Source organism: Ischnura elegans, chromosome 4 (assembly GCF_921293095.1).
Source record: "Ischnura elegans chromosome 4, ioIscEleg1.1, whole genome shotgun sequence".
In the NCBI taxonomy this organism is placed as follows: domain Eukaryota; kingdom Metazoa; phylum Arthropoda; class Insecta; order Odonata; family Coenagrionidae; genus Ischnura; species Ischnura elegans.
Window position 1 is genome coordinate 76,664,639 of NC_060249.1, and position 23,848 is coordinate 76,688,486.

Genomic DNA, 23,848 nt, shown 5'->3' on the forward strand with positions numbered 1-23,848 from the left:
ATTTTACGGGCAAAATCCAAACTACCGTTATCCAGTGGTACAGAAAAGCACTTGAAAAGAGTTGGTATGGCAAAAATACACCTGAGTGAATCTCTTTTCAAGGCCAGAAGGAGATGGTGAAGTAATGGAACAGCTAATAAAAGAAGACAAATTGTGCGTGGGCTGCGAACTCTCATTCTTTATTCACGAAGATGATCTATTCTTGTTATAACATACTTTCAGGCGTAAATATTCTAACTGAAGGATTTGAATCAATACACTTGCGCAAACACTTTCCCATCCTGGAAATGCCTTGAGTAGCAAAAGTAATAAAGAAAATATTTAAAATAATTATTTAAAAATTTATCCAAGAAATCTCAGAAAGGTCAATATCTGCCTTTTACTTTTTGAGTCACATATTTTATGACTTATTCTTTCATGCTTTAGGGTTAAAAGTCACAAGAGTTATCAGCTAAACATTCGTTTTCTATATTGCTAAGTGTATGGATTCACTTTGATGTCTTTGGATTATTAATGAAATTAATTAATAATTAGCTCTAATAAACTTTACTGTTAATTCTGTGTAATACTGTGACCCTTCGCTTTAATTTACCATTCGACGAAGTACTTTTTACATTACACCGTATTTACTCTTTCATCTGTTTGACCTACCTATGGAACAAACCAATTCATAAGAGATAAAATTCGTGAATAAGTAACTCCTATGAGTTTGATGAAACATCGTGTTACCAATTTACACTCTTGAAATCACTTATTGGCCAAATAAAGCAATCCTAAATGAAGTGTTTGAGGGTAGAACAATAGAAATATGGGCTCAAAATTGCTCAAATTTTTCATGCTTCGTCAGGGCATATAGAACCTCTTACCCAATTATTATTTCCAAATACCCAAGAAATTTACATATTCTCTCAGAGCAACTTGGAGAAATTGGTATTAGTAACTTCCTAATGTACCATGAACCCTTTCTAGACCTACCTTATTCCATGATCAAGAATTACCAGAAGATATGTAACTCAATCATTTTAGCATCCTGAAGAAGAGACTAAATCATCGATATCGTTGGCTACTTACCAGATAAGAAACTGGTACAAAATAGCATTGGAAAATGGATAATATGGCATTTGGCCATAATTACGAAATCAAGTATAAATTTGATTCCTAGAAATAAATCAACCTGGGAGAATCCACTGAGAGGGAATTAATTCGATCGTTAAGATCATCTTATTTCACTCTGTACGCAATTCAATGTTGTTCACCAAATGGACATAAAAATGGCCTTAAGTCAATAGATTATCGCCATGGACAAACGAAATAATAGGAACCGTTTTTTGTTGGGGCACAGTGTGATCGGTAGGAGGAAAGGAGGTTCTGAGTTAATTACTGCGTCGTATAAATTGCAAACGACGATCGATTCGATTGATACGATGATCAATGTGAATACTGATACGGTGAAACGTCGCAATCAACAGAAATGTAATCATCCATAGTGTGGAGATCCAAGAAAAGTTAACAAAAATAAGCAAGTTATTAGCAAGCGCACAAACAAGGCAAAAACCATCATTTTTTTTAAATAGATAGAAATCCAAAATTTAATACTTTTAACCCGAAATAACTAGAAAAATTAAATCCAGCTGATCGAAAATATTCATAGTTTATAATGACCACAGAACAGCTGAAACTTAATGTGACTGTAAAGATAATAACTGAATAGTAACATAGCTGATTTAATCTATCATAAATATGCGGCTGCCTAGATTAAGTGAATTTTAATAATTTCTTATTCCGATTACCTATTTAATAAGTACAAACTACATTTCTATCCATCGAAGTATAATAAAATTGGCGTTAACTAAATGACGGATCACGGGGGCGGACGAACTATGCAATCGAAACATAGACGTCGTGATTTTAGCTGGGGCAAAGTTGCAGAGGGAATGCGCGGTTAGATGGGGTATAATTAAGGTGTCGTACAAACCGCAGACCGTTTGTGACAGGGTAAGAATGAGAATTGGGGTCGTCTGAAGAGAAGCGTTAAAACTAGTTCGTTTGGAAATCCTGATGAGTATACTGCGTTGGCAATCGGTTTACGATTCAACCGGTGGCGATCGACGAAAGAGTCACATTTAGAAACAAGTTATTTATCGTGCAACTTCAAAAGTTGAGGAAATATATCCGACGATCGAAACGTTAAGCAAATTTAATTCATTCACTAAGTGGAGAAAATTTCGCAAATAAAGTAGTTGTTTTCATTAAGCGCAGTCACATTTCCGAGGAATAAATCTAGCAAACCTTAGCATCCGAAATTGTACCCTAATTTTCATTTTGAATATCAGCTACTAACCAACGGAAATGAAAGGATTTAATATTGAACAGAATAATAATGCTTCCTATGCAAAGCGAATGTCTTTCAATTATATATTCCTAATTGGCCAATTGTCTCTGAGACCAACGGTGTGAAGTTCGTTTCGCTTTTAAAAACGACCACAGACACTCTTAGCCTTACTGCGCATGCACACAAGGGGATCAGTCGAGATACGCATAGCAAATCCAAGTAAATCTGACAAAGTTGTAACTTACAATTGCCTGGTGATGATCGTCGGTCCCTAATCGCGTATACCACGAGCTTAATTGAGAGTGATCGAATCTATAACAATCGAACGTTAGCCAAGTCACAAAACCGGCCCCCAGGTTATTCGTGGAATCGATTTCCGCGTTGTTGGGTTTCAAATGCCGTTGAAATATTTTCATATCTTATTGGTCTAATAGCTGGCGATTGCTACAATGTGGTTTCGTTCAGTCGTTAAACACATTGCAAACTAATGAGCAGCTCAGAATGAACAGAATTAAAATATGTGCATTATTTTCAATGTAAATTTAAAAAAATAATCCTTTGAAAACTTGTCCCAGAAGTAATTATTATAAACTTGAAACTGGATCGTACTATGTACTTACCTACAATATTCATTATTTGAAGATTTAATTTGAAACCATTTAAATTCATGATTACCCACGCAATCATTGCATTCTTTACTACCTTCCATTAAAACGACGCTAACTAAATGGCATACCGTGGAGAGCAAACGAACTAGTCCGGGTAAAAGTCTGCGCTTTTCTATGGTTGCACAGTACAAGTGGGGGCTGGATGAGGATGGAGGATAATTACCGTGTCGTACGAATTGCAGACCGTTTGTGACAGGGTGAGAATAGGGAGCGGGGACATCTGAAGAGAAGCGCTAAAACTAGTTCCCGGCGGCGCGATTAAATCGGCCCCAGCGGAATTCACAAAGGACCAAGTGCACAAGAGACCTCTGAACCCACGGGGCACACAGAGATACGGCCGCTGCACTCGACGATCGCGCACGGAACAAACTGCCGGAGTCGGACAAAAGCACGGAAAACCCAGATTAATTATTCTAAACGGTTTATGCAGTGTATCTATGCAGCGGCCCGCGAGGCGGAGACGAGATAGTTGAATTCAAACTAGAGATATGGCTAACTCTGAGTGTGTGCGGCACTCAAATGATCAAACAGTGTGACTAAACAAGAACAAAAAACAACTAATTAGATGATGTTAAATTGCGATTAGTAATCCAAACATGGAATCAGTGCTGTTTTCAGCAGAAACACGTCTTCGATACGGAATGTAAAATATTTTGAAGGATTTTTTTCTTTCTCGACTAACTAACGGACAGAACTGTCAATTCCCCTGTTATTTCTCTTTTTAATATACGATCAAACAATGCGAATAACCTACTTTCCCTTGGAAATAGTTTTACTCCCTCCTATGTATGGCTAACTCTATGAGGAGTCCTTAACTAATCAAAAGTGTGACTAAGCGATGGTAAACTATTGGTTTATGTTGAAGACTTGCAATAAATAATAAAGAGCAATAAATAATTCTCGCAAACATTTAATACTGGGCCATTATCAGCAGAAATTTCTCTGCAATGACGGAGAATAAAATAAATTGGAAGAATTAATAGTTTTCCCCGTAAGTAAAAGGGGAAGGATTTCTCACTCACCACCCCCACTCTCTTCTTGCAAGTAATTGGAACATCCAACGCCCCCTTCCACACTATATCAACCAATGCCCGTTCACCTAGTTCACCCATTGGAACCCCACCTCCCTGCCTCGATTTCCTATTTTTTCCAAGCTATCCTCGAGTTATTTCACTTACAACCTCATGTTATAAGTGAGTATTCCCCTTCAGTTTGCTGAAAAAGAGCACGTTGTGCTCAAAATACGCGTATCCGGCACTCACCCTCGTTCATTTGTGTTTTTTTCTTTTTTGAGTACGCTCTTTTTGAGCTCTTCTCCCGGAATTGTGTTCCATTATGTGTGTGTGTTTGTGAATTCTTTTAAAGCTTGTGAGTTTGATTGTGTGAATACTTGCCATCCTTAACATGGTTCCATTACATCTGCGAAGGATCACAGGTGGTGTGTTTGTAATAATAACCCGGCATCCTTAGTGGGGTCCCGGTTACCTTAGCGAGGTCTCTAGAGCCTTACAAAGGTTTCATTCGCGTGGTGCGTCTGCGGCTGCGGCAATCCCTGACGAGGAAGCATTACTCCCGTAAACTATCACAGAAACTGCCTGCAGGTTATTCGGGAAGAGCAACAGTTTAATTTGACGAGTATTGCCAAATTTTTAAGGCCATTAAAGACTCTCTTTTTACATCGATTATAGGCCGTGTAGCCTTAGTAGTGTTCCCCTTAATTCACATTAGCACACGCCAATTTGAAGCCATTTAATATGTTCACGATTACCATTCATGAATGTGTGTATAATTCACAGGGAAAAAGTCATTCGCCTTGACCGAGATTCCAACCCGTATCCCCCGATTTCCGGTCGGTTGCTTCGGGCAGTTCAACTACTGTGGTGTCTTTCTCCCCTGTGGAAATTTGAGGACAATACCGGACAATTGCACAATTTGTGCATTACCGAATTTGTGCATGGTGTGCTGTACCGCACAGTTTGTACATTTAGAATGACTTCATAAAGTTATCACCGTGGCTAGTCCCGGTATGCATATATTATTTGTGATAATTTTCACGTGTGGAGTTTTTTATCATTTTCTGTAAGAGGTTAAGTAATACCACCTTAACCCCAATTATATTCATTCCATTTGAGGATAATAACTAAGGCTGATAGGATAAAAACAACGTTAGTGGTATCAAAATTACGATTCCTATTTTTAACTGTTACATAATTAATTTGAAGTCATACGTTCCTCAACGTTCCTAACGATGCATTTCCTCCTACAACAGGATCCGGGAGTACTCCTATCCCCGACGACGTCTCATTGGTCTTGCAAGAGTTAAGAGAGCACGTGGGCACATTCCCCCATTACAATTTAAGAACACCCATGAATCATTAAGACCTAAAAAGGGTAGAAAGAGAGAGAAAAAAGAATTATCTCGGAAAGGCCGCGTGCGGCATAAAATAGGAGGCGCAGATGAGAAGGCTTGAAAAAAGGGGAAGCTGTGATGAAGGATTGAAGGAAGGAGGGCTTGGGAAGAGGGAATTGCTTCGACAAAATAGAGGGATTCCATGGTTGGAGAGAGAGATAAGGAACGAATTATTGAACTTGGGAGAAAGTAATTTATTGCGAACGAAAGAGAAAAAAATGCTATCGACCTATGGTAGCCATTGAGAAACAATACTTTGTACTGGAGAAATAGAGAAATCTATGAATTCGTGGAAAATAGTCTTACCTCTCTGAAAGAAATAACCGATATCGCATCTATATTTCTTCCCGGCAGGTACCCATATATATTCTCTTTTGTATTGTTTGTCCGTTATGCGTTTCCATACGGCTACACGGATTGTAACCGAAGTTAGTACATAGGTAAATTTTATCCCACTAAATCCCATAGTTTTACTTTTAACCGCATTTGTTACATCCTTCCTGCCATTTTATCAATACCATCTCTTACGTCGCACAGTAGGCGGAAATCGGAAAAAGCCGGACAAAATTAAAAAATGGCTTTTTTTGAGTTATAATCTTAACACTTCGCAGGTACACTCAAAAATGATTGAAATTTATGGATATGTACTTCATTTGACATAGATCCTACCCATTACTGAAATACAGAGGCTCAAACGTGAGCAAATTTCCATAGAAACGCCCGTCTTGAATTTTCTCTGAAAATCTTCCAAAGTGGATGGTGAAGTTATGGGTGGATTCTTGCGGAATAGAAAACCACAAAATCTGTTGGCATGGTGTTTTTTCTTTAATTTTCCGTAATATTAAAGAATACTGTACAGAAATTCTTACCGTGCAGTAACAAAATGGCGGATACTGTTTTTCGACAAAGTTTTACATTTAGGTAGAGTTTCAAATGCGTTTTTGGCAAATTCACGCGGAGTAATTTATATTAGAGCATTCTTTGAAGATTTATTAAGGTTTTTATGCAGTTTTCTTTGAAATAAGTTTGCGTCGCCGGAAATGACATTGATTTTTCGATCGCGCGGCAGGGTTCGTCTCCGCGCGTCGGGAGTTGGATTAGCCGCGACGCGGTAAGGTTATTGAAGCTGTATGGGTTTTAACGCTCACCATTCACCGTTTTTATGTTTTTCTTCAAGACACCGATTCTCAAATGGTCTATGGTGAAGACAGTGGAGATTTTTCATGCGATGTAAGTGCACGTTTCATCGAAGTTGATTTCGTTTTCTTTGGATACGATCGAAGACCATACTTCTATTAAAAGCGTTCAAACCTCGAAAAAGTGAGTTGTTTTCCTGGGACTCATACAAAAAGACCTACCAGAAAGATACCAGCTGAGACCCTTATACCTTCTTCACTCTCCGATCCCTGACCCTCAGGATTTTACTTCGAAAACGGTCGGTTTATGACACCGCGGAGTGGAGCCTTTGACCGTCTTAACGGGGGTATTTCCACGGGAACTTATAGCTTTTTTAAAATGCCAACAGATTTTGTGGTTTTTTATTCCGCAAGAATCCACCCATAACTTCACCATCCACTTACTTTGGAAGATTTTCAGAGAAAATTCAAGACGGGCGTTTTTATGAAAATTTGCTCACGTTTGAGCCTCTGTATCTCAGTAATGGGTAAGATCTATGTTAAATGAAGTACATATGCATAAATTTCAATCATTTTTGTCTGTACCTGCGAAGTGTTAAGTTTATAACTCAAAAAAAGCCATTTTGTAATTTTGTCCGGCTTTTTCCGATTTCCGCCCACTGTGCGTCGCCTCATTCAAATTCTGTGGTTGGACATCCCGCCGGGTAGGCACACCTCTTCACTCAATCAAAGGAAAAATGTATCTCAAATAATACTACACTTAACTATTGATCCTATTGGCGCAAACATTTTGCTGGGGTATGAGTTCACAAGATGATTTCGGTCTACACAGTTACGGACACACTGCGATCAATGTTGTGGGGCGGGGTATGAGCCGATCCCATGCGCGTTATACGAAATTCGTTTTTTTCCATTGCCTGTGGTCCAGCGTGCCTAAAAACCCTGCAATGAGACAATGAATTCCAACTTCAAAATTTCTCTTTTCTCTAGATTCTATCTTTTCCGAGTAACGCCGAGTGGCCTGCAACTTATTTATTCCCGTTCTACACCTAATATTGTTTTTTTTTGCTTCCGAAATTATCCATTCTGATACCAATAGCGTTGTTATCAATCTATCAGTCTAAACTATCGTCCTCACATAAAAAGAATATAATTGGGCTTAATGTGGTCATACTTCACAGAAAATGAGAAAAATCTCAATACCTGAAAACTATTTTGGCGCACGTATGAGATGTTCAGTGAAAATTTTGCATGAAACATTTAAAGGTACACTGGACCATTAAATATCAAGAAGTAAAAAATAAAACCATAGTTTTATTGTTTCCATAATATTGGATCTATAAAAGCCTTGAATTATAAGAGATATAAAAACTCCAAGATGATTTTCTCGTTAATCCATAGTTTTCTTCGGACACGGTGATTAAGGTATTAATAGCTTTTTATTTCAAAAGAAATAAAAGAACGCTTGAGCACTAGCAATGCAGATTCGTCCAGTTTAGTTGACGAAATGCGCAAATTTTAATCAGTTATTATTGGAACCAAAACTAATGCCTATGCTTTATATAAAAATATATCAGTTTTTGTATTAATAATAGAATTAAAATTGATGCCATTATCTAGCTATTTTATTCTTGAAAGTTCAATATAGTTTCTATTAAATTAATGGTTAATTAGTTAAAACTAAATTTATGGCTTGTTTATATCTGCATCGTACAAGGGGAACTAAATGTAATAAAATGATGTAAGATAAAAAGCTAATCTATATATATCTATATAACATGGGGGCCGATTGTGTAACTTTACGTTCGAACGTAACGATCCGGTTCCCGTGGAATTTTGATCAACAACTCGAAAACAATTGAAGGAGCGATTGTGTAACTTTACGTTCGAAAGTATTCCGGCTCTCGATCGAAAGCATCTCTTCGTCAACACATCACTTGACGATAAGGCTATCGAATCGTTCGCAGGTGAGGTTTGGGATGGAATTTAAATGTTTATTACCTTTCATGGCCACGTTGTTTGTCCTTTTTTTGGGATTAAGTGAATTATGCAATCAATAATATTCATAAATCGCAGTGTTATGTTGTTGATTACGTGAATTTGTAGTGAATTGACATAAATAATTGCAATTTGTGCGTATTAGTTCACTATGGTTTAAAGATGAGCAAGTTTACATTTGCTTCGCTGTGTAACGTGTGTGCATTTGAAATGAAATTAACTCATGTGGAATTAAGTGAATTAAACATTCTATTTAATTTATACATCATTGTGTTATGTTTTTAATAACGTGAATAAGTAGTGAAATTACATCGATAAATACAATTTGTACGTGTTAGTTTACTATACGATACAAAGATGAGGACGTTTACAATTGCTTCGCTATGTAATGTGTGTGCAATTCAAATGAAATTATCCTTTTTGTATGCTTGATTTAAACGTGATTCCACTATAGTATATTAGGTAAATTATAGTCGTGCTATAATACATTGCCAAAATTATATTCTCTACAATGTTTAATAATTTAATTCGGATCATCGGGCAGTTATTGACAAGTAAATGATTTAATTTATGTATTCAAATAGTTTATTTTAAGTTCTCAATGACGTCTTAAATTAAGTTGAATTTATATGGTTTATGTACTTCAATTAATGTCTCTGATGCGATATGGTTTCCTCAGAAAGGGTAAATTTTTTGAAGTGATATTCGGGTGTTTGAGACGAGAGGAGATATCAAAGATGACTCTGCATATTTGCTTTTTCTTTCAAGTAATAGGTGAAAGGTTTGTGATGATGAGAATGTTTTTGATTGAGAATATTAACGTACTTATTTATTTCATGAGTTACGTGCTTTTTTAACTGTTTACCTTGCGACTATTATTAAGACGTCGTACTAATTCACACTCGTCAGTTTTTATTTCTTGCAAATATTCAATATTCTGCGGCATTGCTCCTTACAGACACACAAAGGCGAAGACGAGAGCCTATCAATATCGAATATCCGCTCATATATTTCCTCTAAATGAATTAAGTCAATTACAAATGATACAAGTTATTATTTAGCGAATTGCAAAAGTAACGAAATGGAGACTTACCGCGGCATTTCTAAATAGTCAGCGATATCTGAGTAAAAACTACTAATCCCAAATATCAGCTACGCTCCAACGGAAAGGAAGGTATTTAATACTGAATTGAGAAAGATTGATTTATACGCAAAGTTAAATTCTTTCAATAATATAAACTTAATTGGCCGATTGTATCTGAAACCAATATTGTTAACTTAGTTTCGCTATTCAAAACAAACACAGCCACTCTCGGCCTTACTGCGCATGCGCTCAAGGAAAACAATCGCGAAACTTATTCCCAATTCCAAGTAAATATGACAACGTCGTAACTTTCGATTGCTTGTTGACGATCGTCCATACACAATCGCACTTACAGCTAACGTTCGAGTACTGGGAACTCAATCGAGAGTGAACGGATCTCTAACGAACGAAAGGTAGCCAAGTTACACAATCGGCCCCATGAAGCCCCTTAACGACCACTCATTCATTCATTCATTCATTCATTCATTCATTCACGTATACAAATGTTTGGGGTGAACGAGACGAGATACGGCAAAAAGTCTAATGAAGACCCCCTCTAAAATTGTCTGAAACCCCAGGAAAAATTATGAAAACACTAAATTTACAATCTATATAACATGAAGCCCCTTAACGACCACTCATTCATTCATTCATTCATTCATTCACGTATACAAATGTTTGGGGTGAACGAGACGAGATACGGCAAAAAGTCTAATGAAGACCCCCTCTAAAATTGTCTGAAACCCCAGGAAAAATTATGAAAACACTAAATTTACAATTATTTATCCGTCTATTCATATAAAATTGAGTGTATGGGGATTAGTTTAAAATATGGCCACCAAATTCCAATGGCGGCGCGGCAGTCATACAAGCAAACAATCATGGCAACATATTTGTTTATGCAAACAAGAGGAGCTAAACTGGGAAAGAAGATAAAGGAAATGAAACGAAAAACTGATAAATATAAGTAATAATTGAAGTGTCTATTTCTTTGCGTTTTCTTTCCGCAAGAACAAACATCTGTTTAAATCAAAGCGCATTCAAATCAAAAGCGGAGAAATGTAAGGTAAGAAATTAGTTGTTGTTTTTGGTATATTACATCAAGAGTGTGGTGGTTATTAATTTCAAAGTTAACAAGTGCTCTAAATGCCATATTAGAAATATGATTCGTGCTGTTGACTATAGTTCGTATCTTGCTGGCGATACACGATTGTAGTAGAAAGAGTTTTAAACAAGTCTTACATAATATAGGTGTTAAGATTTCCATGAAATGTATATTTTGTATATTCGCGGACAATGCCATTTTTTATCAACAGAAAAAAGTATCTATGTACTTTTTTGTAGCCAAGGGTTTGTTTGTGGTTACTTTGTTGTGACTCTTTAAAAATGGTTGAAGAATAAAACTTGAAGTAGATAGTTGATCCTGTTTTTTCTCCGGACTAACTGTCGAAGCTTTCATAGTGGCACGAAGATTTCGTCCACTGGTTACCGAAACAAATAATATTTTTATTTATCAATAGGTTGGTAAAAATGATTTTATTATCTTGTTTTGTGATGGTGATAACTTTTTATTTTTGTTTACGTTCCTTTTTCCGTTAATTTCCTTTTTAATGTACAATGTTATCCGTGAGCTGGTGCATCTAAGGAAGTGAATAATACAATATGGAAGATAAGTGCAAATAAAGGTATTTCTTATTCAATTATTTGTCTTGCGAAAATCACGTTTCCTTGAGTGACTAAGTTATTCCACTGTGAAAATTATCGAAATCTTGACATTCACAATGTCTTGAAAGGCTGTGATCCGTTACTCACTCCGTTCTCACCAGAGTTATTGCGCATTGCGTTTTGGATATTAAAGCTGAGATATTTGTGTATCCCGATTCATTAAAACTTTAAATAGAGGCATTTCTGAAGTGAAATCATTCACGATCACGATAAATAATATTTCGATAAAATTCGTTATACTAGCCCCAATTCATGCTAAGGCGCATTTGTTTCTAGATATTGATATTCAGTCCCAACGTAATTCGCTTACGAAGGGGAACAGCTGTTACATCTTATTCGTATATCAAGAATTTGGTTGTTTTGTGGAAAATAATTAATAAACGTGTTTTTCATTGTAATTCGTAAAGTCGTTATGTTATGATATTACGTATGCATTGGGTGTTACAGTGGAACGTGGTCTCAACGTTTTTTGTATTTGAATTGAATAAGTTAGAGAAACTCGTAGAAATTTATTTTACTTTTTTAGCCCCTCAGAAAAACGTTTCTCTTTATAAATATTTACATTCACATTGTAGCCTACGTACCATGCGCTCGTTTTACGTGAAAGTGGAAATATTGCTTATACCTAAGCTAGCCAGCTTAAAAGTAAACGATCCTTAAGTAACAAGTAGCAAACAAAAAGTGTAAGACCTCCCAGAGTGAGCATAACAGGCCGAAGGCCTTTTTCGGGGGGGCCTAGGGGGGGCAGAGCCCCCCCAGCGAGCTAAGCGAGTTTTACATTCATATGAGACAGCAAACGATGTTTTAACAAAATATTATGAAAAGCTTAGCATTTTGTAATGCATCTACATTTTATCAAAAAACGATTCCCATGGAAGTTAAAATACTTACATTTTCCTCGACAAATTTTCCCAAATAGCAGACAGTAATATAATGTGTGTTAGCAATAATAATAAGTGATAATAAGCCCATATACCAATGGATTTTGGTGAGAAGAGTGCAAGAAAAGACATAGGTTTGACTCTGTTGCCACACTATAGGCAACTAGTTCCTCTCATTCCCTATGTGTATAGGATGAGAGCCAAAAAGCGATTGATTTTCCCAGCATCAATAGATGCAATAATTATCATGCTCACTAAATCACGCTTATATACCATAAAAGGTGAATGGGTGAAGAAAACAATGGCAAATGAGTATCAGGTATACCTGGAGAGCACATAATTTTTACGAAAACTATCCATAATCGATGTAACATTCCTCCAAATGAATCAATCGAGGTCTCATGGCCTAATTGAGTTCCCTGTCTACCAGCTGTTAGCTTTATAAGTTCATTTAATATCTATATTGAGACTCGAGCTATAATTGCACAGCTTTCCTATCGAGATGTACCGTAAATAAAGCGTTGTGAAATATTATCAACGCGAAATTTTTGAATACATAATTTAAAAAAACGAAGCGTTATATCATTAGCGCATTTTCTACTCTATTCAATCGTAGAGTTGTGTACGGACGCTACATCAGGAGGAATCAAAATGAAACGTTGTTTGCTGAAGGTTAAAAATTGATTTTCCAAAATAATAACCAGAAAACGGTTAAAGAATAGGTATCAGGAAAGGTTTGTGTCGGCGATATAAGCTCAGGAAATATTTTCGTCAATTGAAAACACGTAATCGCATTTCGGTCCCATTGACCTCAAAATTTTAAACAATCCATATGATTTATTTTGAAAACTAGATATTGAGATTAATTCTATAAAACACGATATTATGAAATACTATGAAGCACCAAAAAGGATCTTATATGCGCAGGTCCTGTATCCCAATAAAATTATTTTGGCAATCGACGACAATTGACAGCCAGACTTAACGCATGCATTCCTGACTCATATAGTTACCCTAAGTCATGCTGCTCGGACACTATTTTGATAACTAAGTGCCAACGAAATGATTATAAATATAATAATTATACAGTTATCAGAAACTTCTTTTCTATGAACACTCAAGACAAATAGCTTCAAGCTATCGGTACCTCTTCCGAAGAATATTCAGCCCCAGAAAGAAATCTAGTCAGGATTTTAAAATGGGGTTGGGGGGTTTGCCGAAGATTTCGGGCTCATCCAGGCTGAATGTAAAAAAAAAACACAGGTCAAAGGAGGTTCCGCTAAATTTTGGGATTTTTTTCGTGTTTAAAACGCGATTTACAGCACTGGAATATATATTTTTGTTTATTTATTGAAGCTACCTTACTCATTTTGGGCTTACATATTTAAGGCTCAAGGGGGTTGTTAACCGGACACCCCCTCTGTGGCTACGCCACTGGCATCATAGAATAAGTTTCAAGGTTTTCATATACTAAATAATTTCTGATTTGAAGAATTTGAAGAATTCTCTTACCTGGCACTCATATGTTCCGTTGTCCCTCGTCTGGACGTACTTGATTTGCAGAGTCCAGTCATCCGATCCATGAGAATGTATCACTTGAAATCTTTCATCGTTGGTGTAGGTAAACAAACCAGAGGTAAGGATATGCCAGTCGCGCCGTCTCACCCAGGATACCTGAAATGAAATCCGTGATTGGTTTAGAAGGAAATTCACTCCATCTATACCTACAGATAACTTACGGAAGCATGACTTTTTTGAAAAAATGTAAATCGAAATACCATTCGAAAACTAATATAAAGAGCTACCTATTGACGGAAATCTTGGAGAGTTAATATTAATTTAATTAATATAATATTTATTATATTTTACAGCATTAGAAATCACAAATCTATTAGATTGCTCATAGTGCAGCCTACTAACTTACGTATTCCTTAATGCATATTTCTGAATTTTCTTCATATTTCTAACAGCATTATGTGTTTTTTCAATTTTTTTCTCCTGTAGTAATACGTGAGCACAAAGCTTCCCAGAGCAACCAATTCATATTAACAGAAGGTATAGACAAGTGCACAAGAATGGAAGAAAAGATGCACACTCACACGATAGCTGAAAGAGACAGGAACATGCTTTTCGGGGCACGCTGAGCCCAAGTGAAATATGCCAATATGACCGATACACTACTTCATTCATTCGTACGAAGCCTTAAGCGTATAATTAAAATTATGTTTGTAGCGTGTCAGTCTGTCTACGCAAACTGCGGGGCCAGCATATAAAATAATGGAATTATCCTTAAAAAAAACTCGTGAAGTAGAAAGTAAATAAAGTTATATTGTTTAGAATATAACAGTGCTAGGGCTTACCATGTAATGAGCCATAAATTGTTCAATCACAGCCAGTTAATCAAGCAATTAAAAATAGACTTTAGTAAATTATAGTCAACCAATTATTCTCGTAGCTTATAATTTTCAATCCTAAATTAAACGTACACCACAATTTATGAATGAAAACATTAATATTCGAGTCTTAACTACTGGTACTCCATGCAAATTCAAAAAGAGAAAACGAAGGAACTAGAAAAACCTTATTTCATGAGAAATCAATTCACATGCATTTCATTCTACGGTAATATCACCAAATTTTTACAAAATATGAGCATTTCTCATGGCTCTTTATGCTTTTCAAATACTTCAAGTAGGAATCCATCCAACAGAAAAAATAGACACCCATCGCAAAACATACCACGGTAGATCAGATCATATAAATAACATAAAAGAGGTAAACTGTAGATTAAGATGTCGTTTTTCCCACGGTCAATAAGAGACTACAGTGGCAGCGTCAGAACTCACAATTAGATTAGATTGCTTGTAGTGCAGTCTACTAACTTATGTATTCCTTCATTTATGTTCCTGAATAATCTTCGTATTTCTAACAGCATGGTGTGTTTTTTCAACACTTATTAGCAGATTACCTTAATGAGTAGTTGCAAGTTCTGCCTTTCCATGAATGAGGTAGTATTAAGTTTTAGTGTGTTTTTTTTTTTTTTTGACCGTGTGGTGCGCATGTAGGTATCCTATGCATGCTGAGTGCTGGTAATTGATCACCCCCTGCCAAACACCCTAGACGTGGCTCGCAGGGTATTATGTTGATTTATAAATTGTTAAGGTTGATTTTTTAGCACAAATATGGACGGCGGTAATTTCAGTCATGCACGGTTGAGAAGAAAAAGGACAATCGAAGAAAGACGATCCATATTGAAAGGGCGTGGCGGCGTATGGAGCAAGCAGAAAAAAGTAGGGCTTTAAAGATAAAAAATGACAAAACATGTCCGGAGAGCGCAGTGTAGTTGTTTTGCCGGAATGCAGGGAAGGAGAGCACACGATCAACTCGAGAGTTGAGTTCGAACACAACCATCCATTTTGTTTTGTTGTTTTTTTTTCGTCTGACGATGGCTATAAAAAGCGAACAAAGAACGAAATCCCACGAGCAGAACAGAATGCAACCCGTTTTTTCTCTTCGAAAGAAAGGAAGGTGGGGGGAGTAAGCATCTAGTCTTTCACTTTTTAATCCTTTTTTTCATAAGGACAGGAAAAGAGTCATCGCTCAAAACTTGGACTACAGTTCTGATATGACAGTTTGATGCGCACTTTTAATTAATGACCAAAGTGAAATTTTTTTTCACAGAGAAAATCATTTGACATAGCGAAGATTCGTAATATGCATTGGCCTTCATTATTTCCCATACATAAGATAGTAATTAATTAAAACAGGGATCGTGTATCGCACAAAACTATAAATAAGGAAAACTCACTTCAAGGGATCAAGCCAACACATACGTGAAGAAATATAAATTTATTATGGGTCTTTTCCCCATATAAAACTCTAGAATGCGGGGTAGGACGGTATTAAAATTATAAAGCTTTTACACTACAAATGGCAGGCAAGATAGATAGCAATTGGGTATTTTTTCATGTTTTAAATTTCGAATAATATGATTATAGACACAACTTAAATTTTAAGTTTTGGTCGGCACCGGTGCTAAAAGAATAAAATGATTCAATACTAAAGGAGACCAAGATAATTGAAATGGACGAAATTTCACAATTTTTACGTGACCGGGAAGCGAACCAGTAAGGCATCCCAGATGATAGATTCATCTGATCAAACTGTGCTGCTAGACATGTATCGATGGAATCGCAACAGTGAATGGTACAACATGATGGTGACTGTTCCGACCGACTTTTTTTGTACAAGTTTACCTGGACTACAGCAACTGAAGTACCAAAGTGACATCATTGGCACAGCCATACTTTTCATGCTTTATAGTAATACATGTTATTAAAAGCATTCATCTCTACACGATTAAAATTGAATTAGTGCTGGTAAATACTAACCTTTACTCAAATTAGGGAAATTATCATTACAATACTAGCTGACCCGGTGAAATTCGTACCACCTAACAATCAATGAACAGTTTAGTAAAACCATTTATAAAGGAAGAGCCGCTGTGCCAATTTGAATAATATTTGACTTTAAATTGTAAAGAATCAATACAACAACAGAAATTATAATGTATTAGTATTACAATGACTTGATAGAAAGACGTTTCTTTAATCAATCTGCATAGGGTAGACCGAGGCACGTTTACGTGGATTTTTATCGATGAATTTTCTAATTTATATGTTTTAACTTAAGAAATTTTAGACGCTGGTCATTAATAGCAGTTAAAAAAGTCAAAATTTAACGCATTCTGTAGTTGGCGTTTTTGTATTTTTAGCCGTAAAAGAATTTTTCCGGTTCATATCTGTGGCGTAAACTTGCCCCAATAAAGGTGCAAGTTTACGCAATTCTTGACAGATGCTTAACTGAAGCTCAAAAATTCGTGAGAATAGCTCCTAGGGAGCAGCATTAATACGTCATGACTAATGGCGCGTCAGTTATAGTTTTTCGGAAAAGTGCACAGCCTAAACATGCCTAACGTAAAAATTCGGCTATATTTTCCTGAGTCAAGTACCATCTAATATACAGCAGTTTATGTTTTTTTATGAGGCGCAAGAACAAATAAAGCGTTTGGTTTACCAACACATGAATATGCCACATAAGACATTGGGAAAAGCATGGGTTTCCTAGATTCAGACAATAAACACTCAACGATTGACCTAGTGATTTGTTAATCGTCATCGCGAATGCAACATAAATTATAAATTTAATCGTTTAAAATGAAAGGGCATATTATTATTATTATTTTCATACTAATATACAAGTAACAAGTTGGTTGTTTGCCAGGTGATGAAAGTTAATATGAAATTTAAATTTAGTAAATGCAAATACATCACCGAAATGAAACTAGATTAGTGAAAATTTAAAATAACAAAGAAATTAAGTTTCCCACATAACTTTTTTGTACCCCTTTGTTTATTATTACGTTTATTTCTTCCATTATGTTATCTTTTGATATCTTTTTCTGATATTCATATCTTTTCTTATCTTTTGATATCTATGATATTATCTTTTTGGAGTTACCATCTCTGAAAATGAGTAGTCTCTACCAGCCGCACTTAATTTCCTGCTAAATTATATATTTATGAAAAGCTAAATTTTATATTTCTGATCTAGGATGTCGATCGCCTCCTCCAAATACCAGGCAATCACCCAGTGGTTGGTCTGAAGGGTGACTTCGGCTCGGTGATCAGCCGCTCAAGCCGGCGTCAGACCCTACGATACATTGGGAAACGAAAACGTCCCAAATCGAATCTTCGACCGCGGGACCTCCCGCACGCTCACTTTCAATTGCAGTGAAGAGGTTTGGGACCTGATTGGGCCCGCCCACCCACCCAGACTAGTGGACTAACGAGCAATCGGGAGTGAGTTGAGAGATCAGAGGTTACAGGCATCATTAGTGGAGCCATTTACATCATTGATCGAGGAGACATCACCAAAGGATCAAAAGAGAAGAATGATTAAACACATTTTAAGTGACAAACCACGATTCAATAAAGGAACCATAATCCCGTCTATTTCATCAAACACAAGAAAGAAATGGGTTTTTTATTTAATGAAAAGAATTTCGTTGGAGTCGAAGAAGCTAGAATTAATAGGCGTTTTTCATCCACTGCAACCCAATGTTTCTTCAAAGCAACATCAAAAATGTACACTTTTTTGCTCTATTGGGTAAATATTTAAACTGCATGTTTTTTGTGCTGTAAAATTGAATGGCGCAATAAATAGCTGCCACAGTAATCATGATTGAGTGGATAATTTTCACATTTAAAAAATGGGAAGTCTTGATATTTAATTTCTCCCAGAAGTAGCTCTGTTTTAAAAAGTTTTTATGGACTTGGCATCATAAATTACGATGAATGCATCATTATTGACGTATTGACTCATTTTCATTCATGCAAGAGTGGCCATTGAGCTAAAATGCTCCATTGACCTTTATTCAATGTGATATTTGAAACTAAACCACATTGTATCAAGGGATAATATTGACGTAATTAGTTTTTGTTCTCATTTACCGGCTGGTTAATGGGATAGTTATTGAACTAATTTATAATTTTATGTCTCGTCTTTGGATTAATGGTCTTTCTCACATTCCGAAATCTAATCATATACTCCAGCGCTGTCGTCGAAACATCCCATGAAGAAAATTCCGCGTAGAAAAAAATCATTCAGTTTTACCAGGATTCAAACCCGAATCCGTAAAATGACGCCTCGGTAGCTTCGCTGGCTAAAGCACTCAACCGAAAAATTAGGGTATCCGGGTTCGAAACCCCTTTAAGGCGAATGAGTATTTTCTCTGTGGAGTTATCGCAAAATAATACCCGGAATAATTAAACTCCTACGACTAATTTTACTTTTAAATCCCAATTTAACTAAGGAATATAAATTGTCACTCTTTTGCGTGCAAAAGTGTCAGTAAGGAAAATATAATTTAAATTTTTGATCCTACATGTGCATAAGAAGTTTAAATATCAAAAAGCATGGTGTGTCATTCCCGCTCCTCTTCTGAACACATATTTAAATTCATCATAAATTAGCTCGATACAAACGACCCGAATACAGATTCCGAGAGTAATTTTAACGTCAAAACGTCATGTCATTCCTGTAGTTGAGATATTGCAATCAATCAAATTTCAGCCAACAAAGTGAAATTCATGTTTTTTGGCACTCATTATCTTTATGTACTGCAGAAAACGAAATACGCATTCTCTTTCTGCTCAATTAGGAACGACCAACAACAGCATACAGGTCGCTTTACAGCACAAAAATACTTTCATATTCTGCGTAAAAGATTACTCTAGTCAATAAACAATAGTAGGCATATTATTTCAATGTTATGGAAGAAATAATGGCATTGGAATTATGTGTACTAATTGCACAATGAATAAAATTTAACATTGTGTGGAAGAAAAAAGAGACCAATTCGGATAATTACAAAAGATGCATGTTTGAAAATGAAAATGACAAGTTTTTTTAGGAGCAATATACAGGCATGCAGATCTTAACAAAAATATTTCAGCACTTGATGAGAGTTTTCCCAGAAATAGGAAAATTTCGTTTGACCGCAGCCAAAAACTGAAACGAGCGATCAACTGCGCAGGAATACATGAATTTATCAACAGCAATATTTGTGGAAGATTTACATTTCCTGCATTGGCAAACTCTTCCTTTGGCAAGCAAACTGATCATGAGCAAAATAAATTTTTCGAGAAGTGTCATGTTTGCAGTGAAAACATTTTCTTTCCCCGCAAAGCCCAGTCTGGTCAATATTTCTCATATCCCATCAAAGTAATGTTATCCTATCAGAGTAAGAGTCGCTCAGAGCCCCCATTGCAAACTACAAACACTTTCCGATGTAAATATGCATTTCATGAACACTGGCTGGGTACCAAAAGGTTTCGTTGAAACTCCAAATAAGTGCATAATTAGGACTGGAATAACATTTATTCGCTAGTTAAAAGAGATCGGCGAAAGTTTATGCTCGAAAGGAAGTTCTTCCTTGACGGTCAAATTATTCGTATCTACCAATTTCCACATTTATAACAGTAAGCCAACATTTCATTAAAAAATCGAATGTTTTTAAAGTAAGCAACTGAATAAAACTAAGAAATATTATGCTTCTTTTGGGCGAGGAATTGTATTACCGGAGGTCACACGTTGAGTGTGGTTTTCCTTTCAAGAGAAGGCTTTTCAACAAACGACTTACGACCAGCTAACCATGTCAAACATGGAGATAAAATATTTTTGCAGCCATAGAGTAATCTTTTTACCATTTTTAAATTATAATTTTTAACATTCAAATTAATAAATTTCACTGAATTGTGTCTTGGTAAAGTAAATCAAAAGTTAATTCCTAGAAAAACCCTTCATAACAAGCTTTAACGCTGATTTCGGTATCGTTTTCCTTCAACTATATCGTCAATAACTTATTAAAATTCTTCATATTCATTAGTTAAATCATATGCAAGAAGTTCACTTTACCATCCGGAAGAGTTAACCGCACGTAACGCATCACGCATGCTATATTTGTAGTGAGTTAGGGTATATATGCCTCTTCTTCCATATTCTAGACATACCAAACAAAATTTGTATTTCCGTTAATGGTCACATTCTCCTAGTTAAGAAAAGGATAATTTTAAAAAGGCAATATTATTTTAGTATCCCCAACAATTGTTAAAGTTATCCGCAATGAGCAAACTCTGGCAAAGTGGAACATGTTACCAAGAAGGCAGCCAGTATTAAAGAAAACTACGGAAATATATGAAATAAATATACACACTATGCTTAAGCGGAATAATCAAGGTTAATGTACTGCGAAGGCTTCAAATCCCTCCGCTACTTGAATGAAATTTTGGCCGGATTCGACGGAGTAGGTACGCAGTGGCCGTATCAAATCAGTCTCCACGAATTTCATATTACACGGAATAGAAATTACTTTTTTCATCCCTCATCGCTAAATTTTAATGGCTGTAAATATTCCTTGACGAATTGAGGTCAGATATTTTAATATATTATGATTTTTTAACTGGAAGGGTCAGGATGTCGAAGAGGACCGTGGCATCCGCTGAAATGACCTTGGGAATGGTCAAAACTTCTCCTGAAAGAGAGCAAGCACTCCCCTTGAAGTGGCTTAAATGTATTCACCCGTAATGGCATGCCCATTTATCCGCCGAGTTTCAACTGTGAGGGTAGTGGTCACCATATTTGCCTCGGCGACTACTACGCTACGACTGTCTCGGCTACTACCGAGCCTACGACAACCAATTGGGTGCCTCAGACTTATCACTGCATGTAACACAGGAAAAGCTCACCACTAAGCATTAACATATACTATGTAGCCGTAATCCTTGTAATTAACTGAAGACACAGAAGATATAGACAGAACTTAGTTCAAAGACAAAGGATTAGCCGATGAATGCCAAATAGGACAATATATGGGACATAAAATGCATTAAAAAATCGCATCAGGGTACTTCTTTGGATCTAAAGCAGTGTTGATTTTTTGAAGATGTCGCGTGGTTATTACTTGAAATTTAAATCAAATTATAAGGAAGGTTTTTATTTAGTAGAAAAGTATAGCTGACTTCCGATTCTAACATCTTGACTACAGCAAAATCTAAACACTCAGAGTATATTTTAGAGCAATCGGTACATCCTTCGTAAAAAAAATAATGCGTGGTTAAAAATCATTCCCATCATTGATGCATTCAAAATAATTCTTGCCGAAATTGACACAGCAGACTGGAATGAAATATACACGGATAAAACAGAAAGGTATTTGGAAGGAGAAGTACAGCCCCATACACGGCACGAGACAAGAGCTTACGTCACATATGACATGAGGAGAAATGGAATCTCATGCTCAACTCTTACTCCCTAAAGAAAATTATTATTAGATCTCAAGTTTTCCGCTACCTTTACGAGGGGACGTTACGGGACGTGATCAAGTAGAATTATTGCAACTCGTCCAAATTATTATAGTTAAAAATGGATTGGATGTGAAGTGGATTAGGTAAAATACCTTGAAATCTATATGAAAAACTAAAACTGTTGCGCAAATTGTAGTGCCAAAATACATTATCCATCCTGTTAATGAAGAAGAATTCAAAATACTCTCTTGATAAGGAAATACACTCCTGAAAAGCGATCGCATTCTCTAAATCAATTCCAATTTATCCTATGGTATTTAAGTGTATTAAGTTATTTGAATTTTAATTTTGATGAAAAATACCAGCAAAAAGCACCCAAAAATAATTCAAATTTCATGAAGGCATTAAAAATTACTTTAAAAAAAGTATAAAATCTGTTTTTTTTTGGCCGAAAAACGAAATAATTCTTTGAAATGAGCATGACAAAAATTATATCAAAATAGAGGAACTTGAGGACAGAGTATTTCAGATTGTTATCCCCAGTTTTGGTGAAATTTTCGCCACCGTTCAACACCTGCGGCTACAAGTAAAAAAAAAGGAGAGAGAACGGGAATACCTTTCGTCAAACCTTTCCAAAAATATTCTGGAGCCTCAAAAGGACTAACAGGGTCCCTTCCTCTATCCAGCGTTTTATTCAGACGCCGAATGCCGAAAACGGAAATAAAATAATAAAAAAGGGAACTTTTATCCCGAAATTTTCAGTTGTTTTTGACACAAAAAAATAAAATAGGTGGTTTATTTCATGAAATATCCCACCCCCTCTTTTTCATCTCCTGCATATGAATATATATATTCGTATACATCTCTTTTTCTCATTTCCACCAACGAAAAAAAAACGTAATCACACACATACTCACGCATATGGGTGAACAAAGTTTGAACATTCGGAAATCCCCCCCCACCTTACACACAATCATAAACCTTAGCTACACACCTCTAGCGGTGCGACTCCCCAAAACCCAGCCAACACTCCCCCACAACAGTCCCAACTGAAACCTTTCTTTCGGCCAGAATCACCCCTTCGCCTCCAACCCCTTTCGCACCACCACAGATTTCTACATTTCCCTCACTGCGAAAGCCAGACACCTCCCCACCCGACGAATGCCTCCCCCCCACCCCCCCCCCCCCCGACCAAAACCTTGAACTCACCAGCCTCCTTTGCCCTCGGGGGTAACTCAAATCCGAAAGCCTCCCGCAACTAAGTTAGCGTCCATTTTGAACGGCAACTAATGAAGAGAGGTTAGTCACCGGGGAGGAGGGAGAGAGGACTTAAACTGTAAAAAAAAGTGTCTGAGTAGATAGGTGATGGGGGAATTAGTGGAAGAGATGGAAGTAGTTTCCATGGATAGATTAATGCTAGTATTGTAGGGAAACCAGGAACGCTCCTTTAGAATAACTTAGCATAAAATACCTTATTTTACTATCCGGAATAGTTGAAAACATTTTACTTTAATGACGGCGTAAACCGATTGTTTTTCTTTAAATCGATATTAGAAAATAAAATAATTTATGTAAGATTCAATACTTTCCCGGCGAACAGAATGATTCTCTCTCGGGTGAGCGCGCGGGTGATGGAAATTGAGGTATCCGAGGTTCCGGATTCCGTCTCGTCAACCATTCTCAAGGCTACTAAGAATGAGTAACGAGATGGAATCCGAAACGCTGCCTTCATTTCTTTTACCCTCACG

General features: G+C 36.4%; 1 protein-coding gene across 3 annotated transcripts in view; it reads right to left on the minus strand.

Annotated features, from left to right (window-relative positions):
- Positions 1–23,848, minus strand: part of LOC124157683 (roundabout homolog 2-like) — a 984,420-nt gene that overhangs the window by 196,976 nt on the left and 763,596 nt on the right. For all 3 annotated transcript variants that reach the window (XR_006864642.1, XM_046532623.1, XM_046532622.1), the window contains one exon: positions 13,747–13,908. Coding sequence is in view for 2 of the 3 variants with exons in the window: in XM_046532623.1 (XP_046388579.1) it covers positions 13,747–13,908 (162 nt within the window). In the remaining variant the exon portion in view is untranslated. The remainder of the gene's footprint in view (positions 1–13,746; positions 13,909–23,848) is intronic.